The sequence below is a fragment of the Lolium rigidum genome, chromosome 7 (assembly GCF_022539505.1).
Source record: "Lolium rigidum isolate FL_2022 chromosome 7, APGP_CSIRO_Lrig_0.1, whole genome shotgun sequence".
Taxonomy (NCBI): Eukaryota; Viridiplantae; Streptophyta; class Magnoliopsida; order Poales; family Poaceae; genus Lolium; species Lolium rigidum.
Window position 1 is genome coordinate 136,211,165 of NC_061514.1, and position 24,128 is coordinate 136,235,292.

A 24,128-nucleotide genomic window follows, 5' to 3' on the forward strand; every position below is an offset into this window, starting at 1 on the left:
GCACACTTTCCCCACAACTATCCGGATACCTATCGTGTGGGCATCATCCCCGCATAACAACATATGCCACGACGGATATCCGGACATAACCTTTCGCCCATCTCCACTGGCACGAGTCCTTCCCTGCGGGCTTACCCCTTCCCGGCACCCCGGCAGCATACCTCCTTTTGAGCGTATCTCCGGCGCCATGACGAAGACCCTCGGTAATCGTCCGGCTATCGGTTAAGACAGTGTATTGCCTCCTCCGGAGCGCAACCCGGCGTCGGAGGTCGTCATGACCCTCCCTAGAAAGTTGTGAAGGGTGCTCCCGCCAGCTTCAACAAACTACGGGCTAAGCCCCGTGCCCACATTGGGGTAGAGTGGTTGCGCGATAAAAGTTGGGCTGGTGTACACTTATACGCAGTGCTCCTTTTTAAAACCATTTTTCCCACAACACCTTGGTTGTTCAACAAACAGCCATACACCACTTTTCCGAACATCTTTACCAAGATCCTTTGCTTTCTTAAACCATACGCTTGGGTTAACTCACCCAAGGTTTTCATAAAACATTTACAACAAGGTAAGCCTTGAGGGGTTCCCAACCTATAGTTTCATGAGTTGAACTAGAATTGCACTATGGCCGAGATGAGAGTCATCTTGTCATAGAGGGTGTAAAAAGAGTAATGGGTGGATCATACTCGCTTAAGGTAAGCATGTATGATGACAACACAACGAGGAATATAATCTCAGATTTGTGGTACTAACTATACAATTTGGATAGTGGAGAATCACTATCCAACCAACTCTCCAATAGGGTACTCGGCATACTCCTCTCAAATTGAGAATTACACCAAGATCATGTCATTGATACCTCTAAACTACAAAAGGGGTGAGTGTGGTGGAAGTTACTATCTTGAGAGGGAAGATGCTCAAGTTGAGCATACCAGATGACCAAGTGGAATAGCACGGCCATGATGCCATGCATCCCATAATCACAACGACAATAGTGGAGTATCACCACTAGGGAGTACCCCACTAGGAAACACACATAGATGACATAAATAGAGAGATTAACACACATAGAATTCAAGGTGCTTTGGACATCAACAAATGACATCCAACTAGACACCAAATCAGAGATCAAAAGATGGCTTGCCTTGGCTTATTTGTCCCTGTACTTCTTCAACTCCATCAATATAAGAATCCCAACAATATAAATAAAATCCTCGTCCGATTCCACTTCTTCTTCTTCTCCGGAATTGTTCGCATCTATCGCCGGAAAATATAAAAGGAACACAATCAATCACATTGCACCAACAAAACAAACATACAACAATCAACAACTAACCAATCAAATAAGGGCCACTATACAAAGGACTTATAGATACCACAGAACAACTTTAAGAGAACCCATTTTATTTACCTAGTAAAGGTATGAGAGTATCACAACTTAGCAATTGCCTCTCTCGGTTATCACCATGGTATAAACCAAACATCCCCTGGTAGATAACATCATAAAGAGGACAAGAGCATTAGTTTGACATCAGATGCATTCACAAAACATTTTCAAACATTTTTGGAAAAGTAGAAATCAGTTTTCCTAATTTAATTTGCTCACTTAACACTACACAAGATTAGGAAGCAAGCAAGATACCACACCATTTGAAAACTCAAGCAAAACAATACAACTTGTTTAAGTTGCAAAGGTTTTGTTTTTCAATCATAAAACAAAGGTTGCCCATTTCTAATAAAAAGAGTTGGCCAAGGGTTTTAAATAAACCGAAAAGTCTTGCTTCAACAATGCATGTCACACATATACATTACTAACAGCAACAAATATGTTTGAACAGAGACTGATAGTATTTTTCCTAGATGGCCAGTACTAATACAAGACTAACCCAATTGGATTCACTCAAAAATATTAATCCTACAATTTTAGGAATTTCTTTGAATCTGACTGTACAGAAAACAAGATCTGTAAGCCATAAATCGTAGAAAAATCCTAAAAATATGAGGCCACTTGTATTTGAAAGGTATTTAAACAGAGATTGACACACAATTGGATTTGGGTTCAAATTGTTTCTGAAACTCTCACAAATGGATTTACAAGTTTACTGCATGTCTGTACCAATTTCTTTCTCTCTGGAGTTACACAACAGATAAATGTTTGAAACTTGTTTGAGATGATTAAGAAAACATTCAGTAATCCTACAGAATTGGAATCACTCAATTAGGTACAAAATTGGATTTTTGATGATTTAAAAGCTAACAGCCATGTCTGCAGAACACACAGAACAAGTTTAATTCACCACAATTCGTACATAAAACATAAAAATATGAGGTCAGTTGCATCTGAAAGGCATTGAAAAGCTGGTTCTCACCCAACTGGTTTCATTCAAAAATTCGTTCCCAAGCTCCTGGTTTAATTCGACAAAGTCAGATCTGTCCAGATCTTGATCTGTAAACCATTTCAGTTTCAGGAGGTCAATCGAAGTGAAACCACCGCCAAAATGAAGGTATTGAAGAGGGCTTTCACCTACAGTTGAGTTTGTTCAAAAAGGTTTCGTAAAACGGAAAAATCTAATAAATAGTGAATCTTCATGTTTTCATAACTTTATTTACCACGGCAAATCCGTAAAGAATTTGAGGGTGAGACCAACGCCAAGTTGTAGATCTTTTCAATACCTATCTATGGAACTTTGAATCACTCGATTTGGATCTGCACACGAGATTTGGCGGATTTTACAAGATCGTACCAGAATCTGAAACAGAAAGATAGCAGAAATTACAGCAAGTTTTTGGACGAACTTTGGTCAAGAGCTTCAGATCTGAGGATTGCTCAACCTTCTCCATGCTTGGACCAACATGTACCTGCATCAAGATCCAATCTTAGCAATGGAGGAAGAAGAAGAGGAGATTAATCCATCTAGGGTTGGGGAGAAGATGGAGAGGGAGTCTCTCATGGTGACGGGAAGCTTGAGGGAGGAGGGGAGCTTCATCTTGGTGGCTTTCCATGGCCATGGCCGGCCATGCAAGCAAGGGGCAGTAGCATTTCGTGGGGAAGTGGAGGAGGAGAGTGTGAGGGAGTGGAGGAAGAGAAGAAATGAAGCAAAGGGGAGGAGGTGGCCGGCTAGGGGGTTTTTATAGAGGGAGAGGGGTGGCTGCCTCCTTTTTTGATTGGCCAAGGTGGGTGGCTGCCCATTTAATTGTTGAGGTAGTTGGGAGACAAGGCTTGCAAGAGAAGAAAATGAGGAGGAGGGGCTGGCCGAATTTCAAGTCATGGCCGGCTCCTTTCTTGTCATGAGCAAGTGAGAAATGTGAGAGAGATGCACAACATCCATGTGAATAGATATGTGCATGATGTTGAGGAGAAAATGTCAAAGAGTGACTTTGATGATGATAAAAATAGGAGTAGATACATATAGATAAAAAGGAGTATGAAGGTGACATGTGCCATGAGAATAATCTCCACCACTTTGGTTGAGACCAACTTATGATGAAGATAGTTCCCAAGGTATATTTGATGAGTAGTAGTTTTTATTTGAATTCAATATTGAAGAGATTGGGGATTGACCACATGCAACAATGCATGAGCATGTCAAGATAGAGGGGATGGTGATGGTGGTTGAGACAATGGTAGAGCAAGGTTATGAGAGATGGTGAGTGAAGTATCCATATACTCACAAGGATGAATATATTGACATACATCATCAATTCATGAGGTCAAGGTGATGATGGAAAATAATAGAGGAGTGAGATAGGCATAATGAAATATAAGTGGCTCTACAAATAAGAGGTCAATTGGGAGTGATTTGAAAGTATCAAATGATCATCCATTTGATCAAGAATTGGAGGATGGAGGGGATACAATGTGGTGGATCAGAGATGTGCATAAGATGTGCAAGTTTTGCCATTTGAAAAAGAACTCATTTGAAAAGTATTTGAAACACCTCAATTGTCTAGGGACAATTGGGAATGAACTCAAGTGGAATGGAACTTGAAAATGTTGAGAAAAACTAGTTGGAACTTAGGGATTCAAAAGTATTCTACTTACTTTCTCAAGTAAAGTAGAGTTTTTCTCAAACTTAAAATAAACAAGAAATGGTATAGATACCATAACAAGCCTTTTTGTGAAAAGGAAAGCAAAATAGAAAGAAAAGTTTTAGAAAACAGTACTTTGTAGAAATGAGATGAAAAACAAAACCCATCTTAGTTCCTTGTTTTCTTTGAAGAAATATTTTGAGAAGCTTTAATAAAACTAGAAGTAGTTTTGTGACTCAAAACCAGAGTAGGAAAAACAATAGGATTTTCGAGAAAGAAAACTAATTCAGGGAGGATTGTTCTCAAGGGTAGATGGTGGCTACAAACTGTACCCATCAATCCCACTCTTGGTTTTGTGAAGATTAAACTTGAATGAAAACAAAAACAAGAGGTAAAAGAGGAAGAGTGATCTAGGTGGTTTAAATAGTGGATAGTGTAGAAGATCAAGTTGGAATATATGTGATGCAAGGATAGACCGAGATATGCAAGACGTGGAGGTTGAAGAGGATGTTGCATAGATGAGATTCATGCATTGAAGTCAACAATAACAGTTGTGGGTGCTTAGAGATCAATTGCCAAAGTCTGGACATTTTTAAGCCTGTCAACACAGATGGTCGACATGGCCTCAAAACCAACAAGGATGAGTGGGTACAAGAGAAGGATGTGATGAGGGGTAGATGATCCCAAGTTTTGAATTAAGGATGATTGAGCTATCTTGTACTACAAAGAGAAAATCAAGATGGCACACTCATGTTGTCATCAGAAGGAGAGTTTGATGTGGTAAAAAGGAAAACAACTTTTCCTAAGTCACACATGTGTTTTATTAGGTGAGTTGCTTGTTTAACCACCAGAGGTGTTGTTCTTTGAAGTAGCTCAAGACAAAACTCAACAAACATAACAAGACAATACATCTACCAACAGATCAAAGCAATTCATCATAACCAACAGATCAAGGAAATTCATCTATCTAGTCTAAGAAAAAGTTTTTGTTCCCCCTAATTTTTGCATTATGGACAAATAAACAAGGTTGCAAAAAGTGGGGTGTTACACCTTAGTATTCGCATATGCAAAACTGGCTTGTACCCGTTGGAAGCACACGTAGAATCTATAACACCCGATCATCACGTGATGCTTCGAAACGACGAGTCTTAGCAACGGTGCATACTAAGGACAATCACTTCATGGATATGCGAATATTGTTAGTGCCCCAATAGTTGGAGGATTGGGACGCCTTGCGTCTTCAACCTTCGTACATTCCCATAAAACTTATGAGTTTATGTAGTCTCACCAAATTTATATTCTATCATCTTGCAATAAGGTCTTAGATATCACATATATCTCGTACCTTGATTATTTACGAAAACTAAATTTTCAGCTCCTTATTTTTCAAACAGATTTGAACTTCAAGTTTCACGGAGACAAGATAACTTTAGGTACTAATTGAAACCATAGCTCTCTGAATCAACAAAGTGAGTTTCACTAAATGTTTGCAATAGGACTTAATCATTTCTTGATTCATTAACAATACGGTACCAAACCGTAAAGTTTCTAGTCAGATTTTAACGAGTATTTCTATCTCAATTATAAGACTAGCGCATAGTAGTAAACGGATGCCAATACTACAAAATTAATTCAAAATACTACTCGAGACTATGTTTATGATAATTAGTTCATGTTTTAATCTAATTACTAATGAACTCCCACTTAATACAACATCCCTCATAGTTGTTAAGTGGTACACGATCCACATCCACTACACCAAAACCGATCATCACGTGAGATGATGTAGCTTCAATGGTGAACATCAACATGTTGATCATATCATCCATATGACTCGTGTTCAACCTTTCGGTTTCCGTTGTCCCGAGGCCATGTCACGTACATGCTAGGCTCGTCAAGCAAACCCAAGTATTCCGCGTGTGCAACATGGCTTACACCCGTTGTATGTCGAGTTTATCACACCCGATCATCACGAGATGCTTCAAAACTTCGAACAATGCAACGGTGCATACGAGGGAAGAACACTTTATTATCTTGATATTAATGTGAGGGATCATCTTATAATGCTACCGTCGCGATCTAAGCAAAATAAGATGCATAAAAGGATTAACATCACATGCAGTTCATATGTGATATGATATGGCCCTTTTGTCTTTGCGCCTTCGATCTTCATCTCCAAAGCACGGACATGATCTCCATCATCAACGGGCATGATCTCCATCATCGTTGGCGTAGCGTCAAGGTTCATGGCGCCGTCTTCATGGTTGTTCACCTCATGTAGCAACTATTACAACTACTTTGAAATACTACTCAACATGAAAATTAAAGGCAACCATAAGGCTCCTGCCGGTTGCCACAATACAATAATGATCATCTCATACATATTCATCATCATATCATGGCCATATCACATCACCAAACCCTGCAAAAACAAGTTAGACGTCTCTAATTTGGTTTGCATATTTTACGTGGTTTAGGGTTTTCGAGTAAGATCTAATCTACCTACGAACATGAACCACAACGGTGATACTAGTGTTGTCAATAGAAGAGTAAGTTGAATCTTCACTATAGTAGGAGAGACGAGACACCCGCAAAGCCTCTTATGCAATACAAGTTGCATGTCGAACGAGGAACAAGTCTCATGAACGCGGTCATGTAAAGTTAGTCCGGGCCGCTTCATCCCACTATGCCACAAAGATGCAAAGTACTCAAACTAAAGATAACAAGAGCATCAACGCCCACAAAACCATTGTGTTCTACTCGTGCAACCATCTATGCATAGACACGGCTCTGATACCACTGTAGGATAACGTTGCATAGAAAACAAAAATTTTCCTACCGCGAACACGCAATCCAAGCCAAGATGCAATCTAGAAGATGGTAGCAACGAGGGGATGATCAAGACTAACCCTTGAAGAGATTCCAAAGCCTATAAGAGTAGGCTCTTATTGCTGCGGTAGACGATCACTTGCCGCTTGCAAAAGCGCGTAGAAGATCTTGATCACGATCGGTTCCGGCGCCACGAACGGGCAGCACCTCCGTACTCGGTCACACGTTCGGTTGTTGATGAAGACGACGTCCACCTCCCCGTTCCGGCGGGCAGCGGAAGTAGTAGCTCCTCTTGAATCCGACAGCACGACGGCGTGGTGTCGGTGGCGGTGGAGAATCCCGGCGGAGCTTCGCTAAGCGTGCGGGGAAGAAGGAGGAGTGGGACGGCTAGGGTTTGGGGAGAGGAGGTGGCCGGCCTCTATGGGGTGCGGCCAGGTTGTGGCTTTGTGTTGGCCGGCCCCCTCCCCTTGGCCCTCATTATATAGGTGGAACACCCAAGAGTTGGTCTACAAGTCTTCGAATAAGACCCCAAACCAAAACCTTCCATATGACATGAAACCTACCCAAGCTAGGATTCCCACTAGAGGTGGGATTCCCACCTTCCCTTGGGAGGGGTGGCCGGCCACCTTAGGTGGAGTCCACCGGGACTCCACCCCCTAGGGTTGGCCGGCCATGGTGGTGGAGTCCCTTCGGGACTCCGCCTTCCAAAGTGATTTTCTTCCGGATTTTTCTAGAACCTTCTAGAACCTGCCATAAATGCACCAGGATCATTTCCAAACTTGGAATATGACTTCCTATATATGAATCTTATTCTCCGGACCATTCCGAACTCCTCGTGATGTCCGGGATCTTATCCGGGACTCCGAACAAATATTCGAACTCCATTCCAAATTCAAGTTCTACCATTTCAACATCCAACTTTAAGTGTGTCACCCTACGGTTCGTGAACTATGCGGACATGGTTGAGTACTCACTCCGACCAATAACCAATAGCGGGATCCGGAGATCCATAATGGCTCCCACATATTCAACGATGACTTTAGTGATCGAATGAACCATTCACATACGATACCAATTCCCTTTGTCATGCGATATTTTACTTGTCCGAGGTTTGATCTTCGGTATCACTCTATACCTTGTTCATCCTCGTCTCCGACAAGTACTCTTTACTCGTACCGTGGTATGTGGTCTCTTATGAACTCATTCATATGCTTGCAAGACATTAGACGACATTCCACCGAGAGGGCCCGGAGTATATCTATCCGTCATCGGGATGGACAAATCCCACTTGTTGATCCATATGCCTCAACTCATACTTTCCGGATACTTAATCCCACCTTTATAGCCACCCATTTACGCGGTGGTGTTTGGTGTAATCAAAGTACCTTTCCGGTATAAGTGATTTACATGATCTCATGGTCATAAGGACTAGGTAACTATGTATCTAAAGCTTATAGCAAATAACTTAATGACGAGATCTTATGCTACGCTTAATTGGGTGTGTCCATTACATCATTCATATAATGATATAACCTTGTTATTAATAACATCCAATGTTCATGATTATGAAACTAATCATCCATTAATCAACAAGCTAGTTTAAGAGGCATACTAGGGACTCCTTGTTGTCTACATATCACACATGTACTAATGTTTCGGTTAATACAATTATAGCATGATATATAAACATTTATCATAAACATAGAGATATAAATAATAACCACTTTATTATTGCCTCTAGGGCATATCTCCTTCACAAACATCAATGCAGCACCAAAAATGGTTGTTTCTCTAAACTGATTGAGCCCAAGAAAAATACCAAATGGCCTATACTCTTTGTTTGTGCCAAATGTAGTGTCAAATGTGCCAACATCACCAAAATGTGCATAGTCAAGTAGAATTTTAGCATCAACCCAGAATATGTTGGCTATATGCTCGTTACAATCCAACTGCAAAAAATATTGGAATGATGGATTCTCAGCTATCTTGTCACGGAAGAACTTCAACATACTACCGGCCTGTCCATAAGCCAACTCCCGCTGCCGCTTGGTTCGCAAATGATTCTTTTGGTCAGTCAAAGTGTAACCAACGTTGAACTCCCCACCAGCTTTACGACATGCAAACTCATGTGAAGCTTTTGGCATAATTCCAGAATCATCAGCTATTTCTATCTCTAGAGCTTGCACATCTGAAATCTTCCTTTGTGATGCCAACAAGTGACAGGTTTGTGGCAAATGAAGGAGGTGATTGTGCTGCAAATATACTTCAGTGACTTCGAAAAATTTGGCCACTCGATCAAATGAACCAATCATCCGAACTGTACAATTGGTTCTTGTTTCAGCTCTAATACGCTTCGGCTCATGGTCTATTTGATTTTTCCTTCGAATGCCTTCCTTGGAACAAACAAATCTGCATGAAGTGATCGTTCCATCAGTTCTGCGTTTGATGGTATTTCTTTTCCTCACATCAAAACCAATACGACCGCCATATTCTACCCAGAATTCCCAAGCCTCATCTGAATCTCTAAACCGCATACCAACTTCGGGTATCATCTTGGTTCTGCCAAATTCAAAAACAGTGTATACAAGTTACAGAACTATAGATGTATAATGTTGTGTTGTAGTGAACAGATAAAATAGAAGTACAATACTCGCTGCAAGTCTCCGCATATTTATTCAGAGATGTAGTGAACTGATAAAATAGAAGTACAATACTCGCTGCAAGTCTCCGCTTATTTATTTAGAGATGTAGTGCTGACGGGAGTGATGTTTTGGCACATGGGAGCGTATGCACCCTTTATTTTGAAATACATGTTAACATATTTTAAAATGTCAAAAAAATTGAAACAAAAATTTCGCACGTACATCTTCATGTGCTACGCGCTCACAAAGTCGTTTCATGAAAAATCGAGATGTCATGTGGCGTGTGTAAAAAAGACAAAATTCGGTGCTGAAACAAAGACTTGTCACAAGATAAATTTTCTCTTTTTCGCTTAGACTACAAAAAATATCATTTTTTTGTGAAACTTGACGAATACACATATATTATGGAGATGTACATGTAAATTTTTTGTCAAAATTTTTTAACACTTAGAAATATGTTTTTATGGTAGAGGGATCATACGCACCCGAGAGCCGAATTGAGTTTCTAAGTGCTGACTCAAAATAGAAGTAGTTCCTATGTTGAAACCACAAAACTTAGCAGATATTTGCAGAAGGCGCTTATCGAGATGCACAGAGTGTAGTGCTGATTGATAAGAGAGATTGAACCTGAGAAGAGGCGCTCGTCGGGGCTCGCGGTGTCGCTCGTCCCCGGCTCGCGCGGCGGCGGCGCTCGTCCCCGGCTCCCGCGGCGGACGGCGCTCGTCCCCGGCTCGCGGCGGCGCTCGTTCCCGGCTCCCGCGGCGGCGTTCGGCCCTGGTTCCTGCGGCGGACGGCGGCTATGGCGGGTGGCGACGGCGGCGCCCGGAGAAGGCCACGAGACGAGTAGACGCCGGCAAATCACCGCGCCAAAGCCCGCCTTTTCCCTGCCTTCCCCGCGCGATTTGGCCGCTGACCTGCGTGCGCGTGCCGTTTTGGTCTGTATCTGGATGTTGTTTTTGCCTTGGGAAGCTCTGGTGCGTTGGATCCTTGCTGAATGGTGGATTGAAGGCTGCGAGGCACAGCGTGACATGCCATTTGCATGTCACCTGATCTGCATCCAGTGTCCACTGCCACCGGAAAAAAGCATGCACGGCCGCGGTGGGAACTTCCCAGGGTTCTACCCTCGAGCGAGGGGACTCGGACCGGCGGCCGCCACCGCGGCTGTTGAGGTAATGGTTATTGGTGGTGGTGGAGGATGGTGATGGTTGCGGGGGAGGCCGGCTGTGCAGAGGTGGGGGTATCCTGGTCTAGGCCCAAGTTTCATCTGTCCGAGCTCGATTTGCTTGCTCAGGCTGCGAATTGGCGGTGCGGCGTTGCTGTGGTCGGGAGGCGCAGTGGCGAGCGGTGATGGCAGCGGCACTGGGAATGGGCGTGGTTGGGCTACGTCCCGAGTTCCAATTGCAAGGCGTTTTAGTTCCATCAGTAGTGTTCTGATGTGCTACACAGTACTGGTCATCGCGCGGGACTCCAGCGATGGAGTCGGTCACACGGCCCTCGCCTTGATTGGCGTCTCCGGCTTCGTCCACGGCTGTCGTCCTGCTGGCCTTATCTGTTTTGCTCTATATCTGGTCAAGCCGATCACACGCCTGTCCGGCTATATTCTTCTATGTGGTCGCTGGATCTTCCCATCCCCGTTGTTCATTATCTGTATCAGCTATTGATTTTCTTTTATTAGTCCATTCTATTACCTTCCCAGTGCTTTAATTCCTTTGTTATTTGGTCTTTGCGTTAGGATTTCTCCTTTGGGTTCACCGTGTGGGCACTAGACAACTACCAGCGCTGTCGTCGGCTCTGGATCTGGGAGAGCAAAGTCGCTAGGACCCGCCGGCAGCCACCCCGACCAGAAATCCCACGACTATCAGCAAGGCAGGGAACAAGGTGGACGGAGGGGTTCCTGGTGGTGGCGGCCGGTGAGCGCGCGGGGCGCAATGAGCTGCTGCTCCGCGGTTCCTCCAGCTTCTGCTGAACTATTTGTACTTACAAAAGAAGGCAACCATGTAAGCTCCTTAGTCTTATTGGAAGCTTGATGGAAAATTGTGTTTTGGATCTGACACTCCTCTATTCCAATTATTTGTTTGCGCTGCTCTATTTTTTCTTCCCTTTCCATCTGGATTCTCCTCCCTACACCAATTAATTCTGAGTTGGTATAATAAAATTGAGAAGTCTTGACCATTGCTATTCGGTGAAGGTAATTTTAGTATGAAGTTAATGACACTATATAGTTTGGAAACTGGTTCAAACCCAGGATAGAGAAGAACTAAACTGGTTCAGGTCCAGAAAAAAGAAGAATTCTAAAAAAGTAAACGGTAGTACAAGCAAGCAGAAATTAAGAGAATGTTTTGTTCAGCATTGTTTTAATGTCTGTCATGAGTAATTCAATTCCAGCAACAGAGGTTTATGAGACAAGATTCAGTTCACCCAGTTATGCAACATGTATATCCTTGACGTTCCCTGATTTTTTTTTAAAAAAAAACTATTGGTGTACTTATGTGTAATACTAGAAGTATAGGAGGGTGGAATTGTAAAAGGTACTTTGTATATTTGTAACCAGTGAGGAATAGAGAGAGATGAGAAGTTCCAGAAAAATCTACAATCCCCATCGAGTGTTCCTGTAGCTCTGGTGGACTCCAGCGATACTACATGGTATCAGAGCAGGAGGCACCGGTCGACCCTTGCCGGTGGTGAGTCGGTAGCGTGCGGCGGAGCTCTAGGCAGCCAGGGGAGTTGGTGCAGGCGGGGACAAGATCCAAGAGAAGGACAACTGTCTAGGAGGAGGCGTTGTGCTGGTGCGGAGCCGGCGGCCGGCAGCGTGCACAAGTACCGGCTGGAGGAGGTGCTTGGCCTTGGAGGCGATTCCAGGTCCTGGTGCTCGTGGTGTGGTATTGCAAGTGGTGAAGATTGACAGGGAAGCTGCTGTGTACTTGAGAGGAGGAGCGACCAAAAGGAAGGAGGAATTGCTGTATTGACTGAATGAAGAGGTGGCTGGTGGATTGTTTTTCTGTGTGTTGATTATTGAGATTTCAGAAGAGGGGACCGTTGCAGGTTGGTCTGAAACTCTGAGGAGAGAGTTGTGGCAGCGGATAAAATTGCTGCTAGTGGTGTGCTGTTAGCAGAACCAGGAAGATGTCAAGGTCAGTGAACACATTTGATAAAATTTGTTTCTGGTGTGGACAGTCAGGACATGTGAGGGCATGTTGTCCTGAACTGATCAGAGAAGGTTATGGACACAGACAGAATTGGTATAACAGAGAACCTGGTTATGGTTTCAGTATGCGGGATTGTGTTGCAAAGTCTTGGCAGAGAAGTGGGGATTGGCTGTGTCCAGAGACAAGCTGTGGGAATGTAAATTTTGCATTCCGTGGTGCTTGTAATCGTTGCGGAACTGTACGTCCTTCTAGTGTCAGTGGAGTATGTGCTGGTAGAGGGTCTCAAAAGGTAACTGTCCGGATGACTGTTGATGATTTGGAAAAATGGTACCAGTTCAAAAATTGGTACCAGGTCAAAGGTACAGAACATGGTGATAAGAAAATGTGTGAAGTTGCTGCTGTCTGTGCTAAGCATTGTAGTAATATCTCAACTCATGTTTGGTCTGATCGCAAAGGTGCACCATGGCTGATTGATTCAGGTGCATCTCGACATATGGCTGGTTCCTATGGAGAATTTCATGATTATATTCCTGAGATAGGTAACCAAAGTGTTAAATTGGCCGATGGTTCAGCTCAAGCCATCACGGGTTCAGGAAAAGTTATATGTAATCCTAACTTGTCACTTTCATCTGTGCTCCATGTTCCCACATTCCCAATTAATATCATGTCTATAAGTTGTATCACACGGGAACTTAATTGTGCTGCTATTTTCTTCCCGTCATGGTGTATATTTCAGGAACTTGGGACTGGAAAAAAACTCGGGATGGGAAGCTTACGTGATGGCTTATATTACCTGGACAAGGAGGTGTCACCCTTTGTTGCAGCTATGTTATCTTCTTCACCATTAGAAGAAGAGTTTCTACTGCAACATCGCAGGTTGGGTCATATGCCATTCCCTATTTTGAGTCAGCTCTATCCTGATCTTTATAATAAAGTTAAGAAGGAGAAATTAGTATGTGATGCATGTCAATTTGGAAAGCAAACTAGAAGCTCTTATGTGCCATCTAATAATCGAAGTACAACGCCACTTGAAGTTATTCATTCTGATGTCTGGGGTCCCAGTGGAGTTTCAGCCCTAAATGGTTATCGTTCATTTGTTACCTTCATTGTCTGTTGCACTAGAGTCACTTGGGTTTATGTGTTGAGAAACAAGGATGATGTGTTCGAATGTTTTGTCGACTTTCATAATATGATCAAAACACAATATAATGCATGCATGAAAATATTTCGTACTGACAATGGCACGGAGTATGTCAACAAGGAATTCGATAAGTACTTGTCCAGTTTTGGGATTATTCATCAAACAACTTGTCCAAGTACTTCTGAACAAAATGGCTTGGCTGAAAGGAAGAACAGACATCTTTTGGAGGTTACCCGGTGTTTAATGATGGCTATGAATGTTCCAAAAATTTTGTGGAGTGAGGCTGTGATGACAGTAGCTTACCTGATAAATAGAATGCCATCTAGAGTGCTTGGGTATAAAGCCCCAATAGAATGTTTAACTGGTGAGATTTCTTATGTGATTCCACCCAAGGTATTCGGGTGTGTGTGCTTTGTGAAAGATTATAGACCTTCTGTGAGCAAGCTTGATCCAAGAGCTCTAAAGTGTGTGTTTGTGGGATATTCAGGAAAACAGAAGGGATATAAATGTTGGTGCCCATCAGAGAGGCGAATGTTTGTAAGCATGGATGTAGTGTTCAGAGAATATCAACCATTTTATGGAGAACCGGTGGATTTATCTGATGTTTTTCTTGATCTATATGTTAATGATATTCCAGGTATGGACAGCGAGACAGGGGGAGACAAAGAAGGAAATAATGAAACAACATCTAGAAAGATGATTGTTGGAGTAATTCCAACCGGAGATGAGCCTGATGGTAGAGATGAAGATACATCAAATGCTGAACAAGATCACACTCAGGGGGAGCAGCAAGAGCATCCAACCGGAGATGAGCCTGGTGGTAGAGATGACGATACATCAAATGCTGAACGAGATCACACTCAGGGGGAGCAGGAAGAGTACCAAACTGAAAGATCAAGGTGGCCACAAAACCTTAAGGTGTACTCACGGAGACAGAGAGCTGAGGATGATCAAGTGCAAGGGGAGGAAGAAATCTCTTTGAGTCAGAATCCTGATGCTCAAATACAGCCAGATTTACATGACTCAAGTTCAAGTCCCTCTACAAGTGATGGTATAGTTTCTACTCCATTTGATGATCTTGATATCCCTATAGCTCAGAGGAAACAACCTCGTTCCACTACTAGGAAACTGCCATCACATTTGTCCCAATATGATATTTCTAATTATGTCTCATATTCTTCTATGGGACCTCAGTATAGAGCTTTTATTGCTGCACTTGACTCGGCTGTACCCATTCCCCATGATTGGCAGGAAGCGAAGAGGTGCCCCACATGGAGAGGTGCCATGCTAGAAGAAATGGCAGCACTTGACAAGAATAACACATGGGTACTTACTACACTTCCTCCTAATAAAAGGGTTGTTGGTTGTAAGTGGGTATTTACGGTAAAACAAAATTCAGAGGGAAAGGTAGAAAGATATAAGGCCAGGTTGGTGGCTAAAGGGTACAGTCAAACATATGGGGTAGATTATGATGAAACTTTTGCACCTGTGGCAAAAATGAACACCATCAGGGTGCTCATATCGATAGCAGCAAATAATAAGTGGAAGTTGTACCAAATGGATGTCAAAAATGCTTTTCTTCATGGGGACTTATATGAAGAAGTGTATATGGAGATTCCACCAGGTTTTGGTAGTCAAGAAACTGAAGGCAAGGTGTGTAAATTAAAGAAATCCTTGTATGGGCTTAAACAATCACCTAGAGCCTGGTTTGGGAGGTTTAGAAATGAAGTGTGCAAGCTGGGCTATCGACAGAGCAATGCAGATCATACTTTATTTTTTAAGCGCCATAATGACAAGGTTACCATTCTGGTTGTTTATGTTGATGACATTGTAATTACAGGTCATGATGATGAAGAGATATCGAGGTTAAAGAAGGCATTGGCATGTTCGTTTGAAGTCAAAGACCTGGGATACCTTCACTACTTTCTTGGGATTGAGGTTGTTTATGGTGCACAAGGTATTTATCTCTCTCAAAGGAAGTATGTACTTGATTTACTTGCTGAGACCGGAATGTTAGAGTGTAGACCAGCACCCACACCTGTTGAGCAAAATCTTCGAATATTAGCGGATTACGGTGAGTCGGTGGACAAAGGTAGACATCAAAGATTAGTGGGGCGCTTAATTTATTTATCACATACTAGACCAGACATTGCATATGCGGTTAGCATTGTGAGCAGATACATGCATGACCCTAGAACCAGCCACTTGGATGCTGTATACAAAATTTTAAGGTATCTAAAAGGGTGTCCGGGTAAAGGAATTTTATTTTCTAATTATGGGCATCTTAAAATAGAAGGATATACTGATGCTGATTGGGCTGGATGTCTAGACGATAGAAAGTCAACCGCTAGCTATTGCATGTTTTTGGGTGGAAATTTAGTTAGCTGGCGGAGTAAAAAGCAGAGTGTAGTTGCACGTTCAACAGCTGAAGCTGAGTTTAGATCTATGGCATCAGGTTTATGTGAACTGATGTGGTTGAGGATACTATTGTCAGAGCTTGGACTGCTTGTTAATGTACCCATTTGCTTGTACTGTGATAACCAAGCTGCTATTAACATAGTTCACAATCCGGTTCATCATGATCGAACTAAGCATGTCGAGATAGATAGGCACTTTATTAAGGAGAAACTAGATAAAGGTGTACTCAAAATTACTTATGTTAGGTCATCAGATCAACTAGCAGATATCTTGACTAAAGGTGTGAGTGTGGTATCATTTGTAAATATTTGTAGCAAGATGAGGCTCATTGACATCTTCACCTCATCTTGAGGGGGAGTGTTGGTGTACTTATGTGTAATACTAGAAGTATAGGAGGGTGGAATTATAAAAGGTACTTTGTATATTTGTAACCAGTGAGGAATAGAGAGAGATGAGAAGTTCCAGAAAAATCTACAATCCCCATCGAGTGTTCCTGTAGCTCTGGTGGACTCCAGCGATTACTACAAAAACCTTGATGAGCTACCAGCTACAGGGTGTTTCAGTTACTCACTGGAGTGTGAAATGCAGTAGAACTACTCCAGAAAAGGCACTCTCATTTCTTCGGAAAACTCCATTGATCAGAGCATATGCATGTCAGAACTTAACCAGTAGTGTACCCCCTATCAGGTGGGATATTTAATCACCCCGTATTTTTTTACAAAAAAGAGAGATCTCTCTCTCAAAATGAATGCACAATGATTTGGCATGTTATACTTCATGTGCCTTTGTTCCGCTGTAGTACACTGGAACCCATGATAACATAAGCTTCACTTTTTGCATGATTCGAATTTTTAGAGGTCCGTACGTGTGCTACTTCTCAAGAGAGGCAAGCATCAGCTGTGGTTAGCTCAATGAGAAGACAACACAAGAACTTCTTGCTGTTCATTATTTTGATCATTAGGTCATATATTGTCAGTATTTCTGTATTTTATTCAATCTTTAATTACCACACAACAATATTATCTAACTGAATGTTCCTTCCATTTAGTTTTTTCCCTCCACGGTAGTAAGAAATTCAGTTCATCTGACTTACCAGGGGAATTACTACTGAATTGGTTCACCAACATTTTAGAGTGTGTTTGACTGGTGTAATGGTGTTCTGGATCAACATTTTCCATTTGAGTGAGCTTACTGCAATATCAGATCGACTACTTCAATTACATTTATACCTGCCTTGCACACTACGTGATGAGTGTCAGGTCAATGGAATCCTAGGGGAGGGGATCAGAATGTGTCAATGAAGAATTGAAAAAATATTTGATCATTTATCAAGTTTAGGTTCCACGTTCTTCTGTACTTTCTACCTATCCCATTGTCTTTAATTGCTTCGACCAGTTCAGTTTTCCTAGCACTGATGGCATCACAAGTTTCAGTTAAGCACACATAGTTCTTATGCGATACCAGTAGTTCTTAACATATCAGTTTCTATTTTGTGCGAAAAAATACTGATACTTACTTCATAGGTAGGTAAAGATCATCGAGTGGAAATGGCATAGTAGAAAGACGGAGGTGTTAGATGGTCGTCACCCGGCTGCCTCGGCGGCCGCCGCGACGGCAAAAGAAGCCGAGGACCCGATTCACTCTGCCGGCGGCCACGAAGAAAGTCGACCAGGGCAAACTCGGCCGGGAAGAGTTCGCCGTAGGCGGTGGCTCGGGGGAAGGGGAGGCAGGTGAAGGCATCGCTACCTGAGGCGTGCAGCGGGGAGTGAGGTGCGAGGAATTCTGCCGGCGGAGAGAGGCGTTGGAGGTTTGTTGTGCTCCCCCGTTTGGTCAAAGCGGTGGGGATGAGGCCAAGCAGGTGGGTTCCATCGAGCTCCACCCCACGCTGGCCCATGACCGTGTCCCAGTACATCCGAGCTACACCACCAAAATGTCCGGACAGACCACCACGGAGTCAAAATGACTGTAGTCGTATCGGTAGCTTCCTTCAAAAATCTTATAGAGCGCCAAAATTACACACGCAGCAAACCCAGCGGAAATCAGAGAAGGTCTCAAAATTCTACCAAAAATCGAAGCTGTTACGTTTTAATATAGTAGTTACTAGCAATGAAAGGGCGCGGCGGCACGCCGCGCCATATAGTGACCGACTGCTGGTAATTTTTGGCACACCCTTTTCATCTTCAATGAGAAGCTTCAACCCACTTCGAGAGGTAACATGGTAATATGGAATAAAGAGACATACAACTGGCCATGTGAAAATATAGGGTTCCTAAGATAAACGGAAATCCTGAATTTTTTTGGGCCTTGACTCTTGCTGATAGTCATACTATAACATTAATGTACTCTGAACTGGCACCACCATAATCTAAATGGTCACTTCGAATCAACAGAATTTAGAACAATTCTCAGAATACAAACACGCCTGCCTCTATGCCAGTAATTATCTTCCATTCAAGCACTCTTTCACCAAGCCTTATAATCAATTTTTAGCTCTATAGAGAATACTTCCTTTGCAAGATCTATACTACAGTGGTTAATAAAATCTATAGGCAGATGGTCAGAGAATCCTGGGCGGCGCATTGAAGGGCAGCGCAACAGAAAAGGGTACACTGAAGCTTATTTTTTTCCATGTTGATCAGGCTAGTACTTCTATTTTAGTTGAGGTGAAGTACAGTTTTCTGTTGTGACTGATACTCTGCGCAAAAAATACAAGATATACTATGCAATCATGAGTAGAAGAACCGAGAATTTCGCAGCACAGAATCTGTGGCAGTAAAACAAAACTTCTGTTTTGACATTCATCAAAAGAGGAAATTCCCAATATTAAGATTTGCAGTGCAAATCAGTTCTGCATAAGTTATCTCAAGTACTTGAGCACTGTAGACTTGTAGCGAGAGCAGATACCACTTGGACCCCCAAAAAAAGCTTCAGTAATACGACAAATGACTGTCAGAGTAGAATGGATTTGGTTCATCCAGGTTTCCACATTCTAACAGAACCAAAGAAGCATATCACACCATGTTTGGCAAATTCAATTCTCGAGGTAGGGCATGAAATCTAGCTCGAAGCATCATAGATAAGTACACCGAGTAGGTGGTAAGCGCCGATCCCAATTAAATCTTCAGGGACCGGAAAGACCTCTATTCCTTGTGGAAGGAAAGGAAGCATGTCCAAAACATAGGGATGATATTAAAGTGACGTCCTTACTCCAAGGATCAACGTTCCCTGCCATCGACCAATATGAGGTAGCTAGCCAAACTTCAGACAAGGAATTCGGTTAAACTACTCTTAGTGGGAGCTTGATTAGCTGCGCCACTCAAGATCATTAATTGATCTCCAACTATTAACAGTTCGATGAACATATACAGATCCATGCATACAATAGCACATCAACTCAGCTGCAGAGTGCCATTCTCGTGTGTGTGTGTATATATATAGGCGTCCAGACAACCTTCAGCTCATCAACTCAAGCATCACTACCAGTTCAATCGTCTAATCTGTCTTCTCTGCTCACACTGAGATGGGTGGGAAGGTTCTTCTGATCAGTGTTGTCTTGGTGGGGCTTGTTTCACTGAGCTCATGTAGGAGCCTGGGGGAGTTGAATGAACATAAGACCTACTCTCCTGCGCCTCACTGTATAATTTTAACCCCATCCATTCTGTATTGCGCTGTATTTATTACATCATAGTGCAGCCCTGCATCTTTTAAGGTGATTCTTGAATAAGAAGATCACTGCAGACTTCATCTATCTTGATAATGCATATATGAAGGAAATTTATGTTGAGCATAGACAACATCCTTTGTAGACAGTTAGTATTGAGAACTATGGAAAGCAACTTGATGCATCTGTTGATAACTGTAAGCATGCTATCTGGTTGTGCCACATTTTCATGACCACCGGAACAAATCAAGCCATATCATGCAATCACAGTAGCTGCAATATTATTTTACAGTAATAATAGCGGCTATTTTGTACATCTTACCAGATGAGGGCTCCCCAATTCCCACGCATGGGCCAGGAGGAGGTTACAAACCAACACAGACACCAACACCAACTTACGGCACTACACCAACACAAACTTACGGCAGCACACCGATGCCAAGTTCCAACTTACGGCACTATACAGAGCACCTCAAGCGGACCTTTCCATGATGTATCAACAGTTTCGAAGAAGCATGACTTCATGGGATCCTGTGAATAAGATCTAGAATGAGTTCATACCATAAGCACCACCATGACAAACCAACGATACTAAAATGATTTCGTTCTGCCTGAAATGCCACCCACCATGTTATAATTAAAAAAAACAGCATTCCGACTGAGGTCACATACCTCGTTTGAAAACCCTCCAATATTTGCAGCAACGAAGGAGCTACTGAATATGCCTTCACCACCGCCACCACGTTAATCCCTGATGTATTGATATCTCAAACATAATAGTTATTATGCCCAGATTGAAGGCCCTGAAAAACATAAGAGCTCGCGTCAGGGTGAGTCTTACCGAAAACAATCTACCATCCTAATTCTCTAGTAGTCAAAGTAATGTCCAAAACAAGTTAACCTGCCATGTGGGTTTTGCCACCAGTTAGATGTAGCCAATCAGATGTTGGTGTTCATATTAAGGGTTGCAGATAACACGAAATATAGCAATTTACATTTGAGCCAATGAAATGACATGCACCTGCACATCATATGCCAAAAGGAGTATTACCTGACCTCAATAACTCTATGAACCAGATACAAAATGGGTACATAGATAATAGATAGGCACCCAATGGAGCAGAGAAGCACTAAACGCGAAGAAAATAATAAAGAACCCTAAACAAGGAAGATATATTTGAAAGTGTACTGTCTTTGGCATCAGAAACTAATCTTGATCCGAAATCAACAATTGTATTTGTTGGACACGTACACTGTGCAAGATAAAATCGGCAGAAGCATAATTGAAAAAGAAAGAATCATGAACACTCTCAATGCTTGCATCCACATTACTGGAAGTCAGATGCAACAAAAGATCTTCAGGGATTGTTATCCAGTAACAGGAGTCCTCCCTATATCTAGCGTGTCCTAAAATATCATCATTGCCAACATCGAAAACCCACTGTGCAAATACAAAATATTCTTGACGATCAGCAGATGAAAAATCAGGACCCTTGTGACACATATTGGGAAGGTAAGGAGGAAAAATTATACAGTAACTATGTAGAGGAAATTTTATCCTAGATCTGAATTTCGAAGCAAACAATATTATTTTCAATTCCAACCACCAGGCTTCTAATTCTCTGTTTAGATTCGATTGACCATTGGACCCTCAAAACAAAGCTTTATAAACTATTTCTTAGAAGGCTGTGATAACACACTATGTAAGGAAAACAGAATTATCATGGTATTGATTATTTTTATGCACAATATTCTTATCACAGCCATAATGAATTAATGTAAAGACTATGTATATGATGCAAAAAAAAGTATGTTCTGGATTTTTTCCTAACGGAAGTGCAGAGGACATGAGAATTTTTAATCTACTTGTCTCAAATAGGATAATATGCGATGACACATGAACTACATGTGACAACTCAAGTAAGAACTCATAATTTCCTACAAAATAAATATAAATTCATCACTGAAACTAAAGTCTAGATCAATAGGTAAATCAAATAATTGCATAAACCACTGACCAACTTCCATGTACACAGTATGACGTGCGCGCGTTCGCCGACTACCAACGCGTCCGCCGCTGCCTCCAGTACCGCATCTACCTACTCGGTCACTGTTACTCCTCCCGCCCACTCGCGTGTCCGTCTTTACTTCACTCAGCGTCCACCGCGATTTCGTCCAGGAGGAAGTAGAGGATAGTCGGGGGGTGCCGTCGGTGGAACCAAGACAGGAACATGCATCGCTTTGGATTCACACTGGCGGAAGACTGAGGTTATTTCATCATGCAGCTTAGAGATTTCTGTTAGTTCAGTATGTTGGTGCAAGAATCCAATAACTCATGCCTCACCTTTTCCTCCAGATTTGGTCATAGTACAGGCTCATCTTCTAAGTTTGCAGTTCGTTTTTAGATCTTTCTATGTTGGTGCTGTTGCTGGGAGAGAGAACGATCATACTGATGTGGATATATAATTTTCTGAATCGTGGTGAAGCGTCACAGTGAGAGATGCCTCCTCCTTCTTTGAGATGGTATGTTTGTCTTCGTTTCTGAAGTGAAGATTCGTTAGTTATTTGGGCTTTCTGTGATCCTTCTTTGTGTTCACGATTTGATTTTGGGTTTTGTATTGTTTATAAATTGGTTGATGTTTATAGGGTTCAGCTGGCAAATTCTGTAGAGCATGTCAGAAGCATAACATTGGCCTGATTATGAACAACTTGCATAATTTTGTTTATCATCATTGGCTGGATCTTACCTGCCGCCGCCCATTATTCCCTCCCAAGGCAGAATTATGAAGAACTTTCATAGATTTTTATTCTGCAACGAACTCAATAATGAGACAGGAAATCGTTCATTCTTTCAATGTCAGTTAGCTAGATATGCTAAAAATTATATTTGTTCAGATTTCACAACTATAGATTCAGTTGATAGACATTCAAGATATGTTGGCTTCCCCTTTCCGTTTGGAAATTATGACATCAATGACCCGGAGTACCAATAATCATGGCTCTGTTTGTATACGTACAAATTCTCATTCTTATAAACCATGGTTACAGCTTAGGTTAGTTTTTATAGAAATCTGTCATCTCTACATATTTCTTCAGTTGAAGGCTTGGGACATTATTTATGAAAAATTTACTATTTCTTCTGACTTTAGTTGTTCCTCTATGAAATTGTCTGACACTCTCATATCAGTCAGATGAACTGCGTTTTGTTAATCTAAACTACCAGGTTGGTGCTAGGATCACTGAAGGCAACATAGCATCCCCAATGGCTTCTACTTCAGGGCAAAAATTGCTTTACTGCTGGTTGTCGTTGATTAGTGTCCAACATTTTTCCCAAGTTGATAAATACTGCCGATCTATTAAATCATGTGCAAATATTTGACTACTATTCTTAGAATGAGAAATTGACATGTCTTTGACATTCAAATCAAGCAAACTGATATTTCAATTCTTCACAAGTTGGTTTATATTCAGGTTAGTTGGAGATATTTGGAACCTTTGCACTAAGTTCCTGTTCTGATTTTTTCTAAAACACAAAATGGTGATGCTATTTGTAATCACTTTTTGCTGTATATCTTTTACATTTTTATAGACACATAACCGTTGGCTGCATGATTACTTAATACAAATTCGCTGAATATATAGACTTTTTATTGATCCCTTACATATATACAATTTTTTGGATATTTATTTAATTATATCTGGTGTCTAATCATCTTCTTCACAAGTCAATATTGTAATATTACCATGGAACCCCCATGTGTTCTTTTTATAACTGATTTTATGCTGTGAGTATTATTACAATGGAATCACGAGATATGTAGTACGAATTATTTGGATAAGCATTTTGTTAGACATACAGGGAAGAAAAATAGTCGGCCTTCTTCGAAAGTTCAGTGAGGACACAAACGTGTGTTGACCAGGTGTGCAACAAGCTGGTAGAGTTCTCAAATAAGATGGCTTAGCTAATTTTGTGAAGAGGCTACCTGCTAGATATCTAACTCAGGCAAGTTATTGTCAGATTGATAAGAGGACACTTTACCACCTGCCAGATCTACACAACTGAATTGTCTTTGTTATTTTCTAGAGTCTCAAAAGTTGACCCATTGATCCTACAATTGTAGCTCTTTACATCTGCCGAATTACCTGGTCAAATTCCATGTAAAAGTCCGCAAATAGATTATATCAAAGGGATTCGTGTAGCATAGACTTATTCGCATGTTTCTGTAAGATAAGATAGCAGTATTCCAGTCAGCTAAAGTCCATCCTACTAT

The 24,128-nt window shown here is 41.8% G+C and overlaps 2 protein-coding genes and 1 long non-coding RNA gene across 4 annotated transcripts; all 3 read left to right on the plus strand.

Annotated features, from left to right (window-relative positions):
- The first annotated feature begins 12,297 nt into the window (after positions 1-12,297).
- Positions 12,298-13,485, plus strand: LOC124677745. Of its 2 annotated transcripts, none has more exons than XM_047213706.1 (2): positions 12,298-13,242; positions 13,374-13,485. In XM_047213706.1, coding segments are annotated over exons 1-2 (630 nt in total). In that variant the 5' UTR covers positions 12,298-12,614; the 3' UTR covers positions 13,376-13,485. The 2 variants fall into 2 exon arrangements, with proteins under 2 accessions (XP_047069662.1, XP_047069663.1); XM_047213707.1 differs by having other exon boundaries at positions 12,298-13,176; positions 13,374-13,479.
- Positions 13,486-13,494: 9 nt separating this feature from the next.
- On the plus strand, positions 13,495-15,758 carry LOC124677746 (acrosomal protein SP-10-like). The gene is made up of 4 exons (XM_047213708.1): positions 13,495-13,513; positions 14,416-14,829; positions 15,030-15,104; positions 15,619-15,758. Exons 2-3 carry the CDS (start codon positions 14,418-14,420, stop codon positions 15,086-15,088), a joined length of 471 nt encoding a protein of 156 aa, XP_047069664.1. The 5' UTR covers positions 13,495-13,513; positions 14,416-14,417; the 3' UTR covers positions 15,089-15,104; positions 15,619-15,758.
- Positions 15,759-21,898: 6,140 nt separating this feature from the next.
- LOC124676589 lies at positions 21,899-23,305 on the plus strand. Its single transcript, XR_006993697.1, has 2 exons — positions 21,899-22,125; positions 22,214-23,305. It is a non-coding gene; the product is annotated as an uncharacterized LOC124676589 (long non-coding RNA).
- Positions 23,306-24,128: the final 823 nt, after the last annotated feature.

Bases quoted from the DNA above. Each gene is read 5' to 3' on its own strand.
- LOC124677745 (XM_047213706.1), top strand. From the start codon at position 12,615: ATGTCAAGGTCAGTGAACACATTTGATAAAATTTGTTTCTGGTGTGGA.
- LOC124677746 (XM_047213708.1), top strand. From the start codon at position 14,418: ATGGACAGCGAGACAGGGGGAGACAAAGAAGGAAATAATGAAACAACA. The intron at 14,830-15,029 runs GTATAGTTTCTA...CATGATTGGCAG, and splicing joins AAGTCCCTCTACAAGTGATG to GAAGCGAAGAGGTGCCCCAC.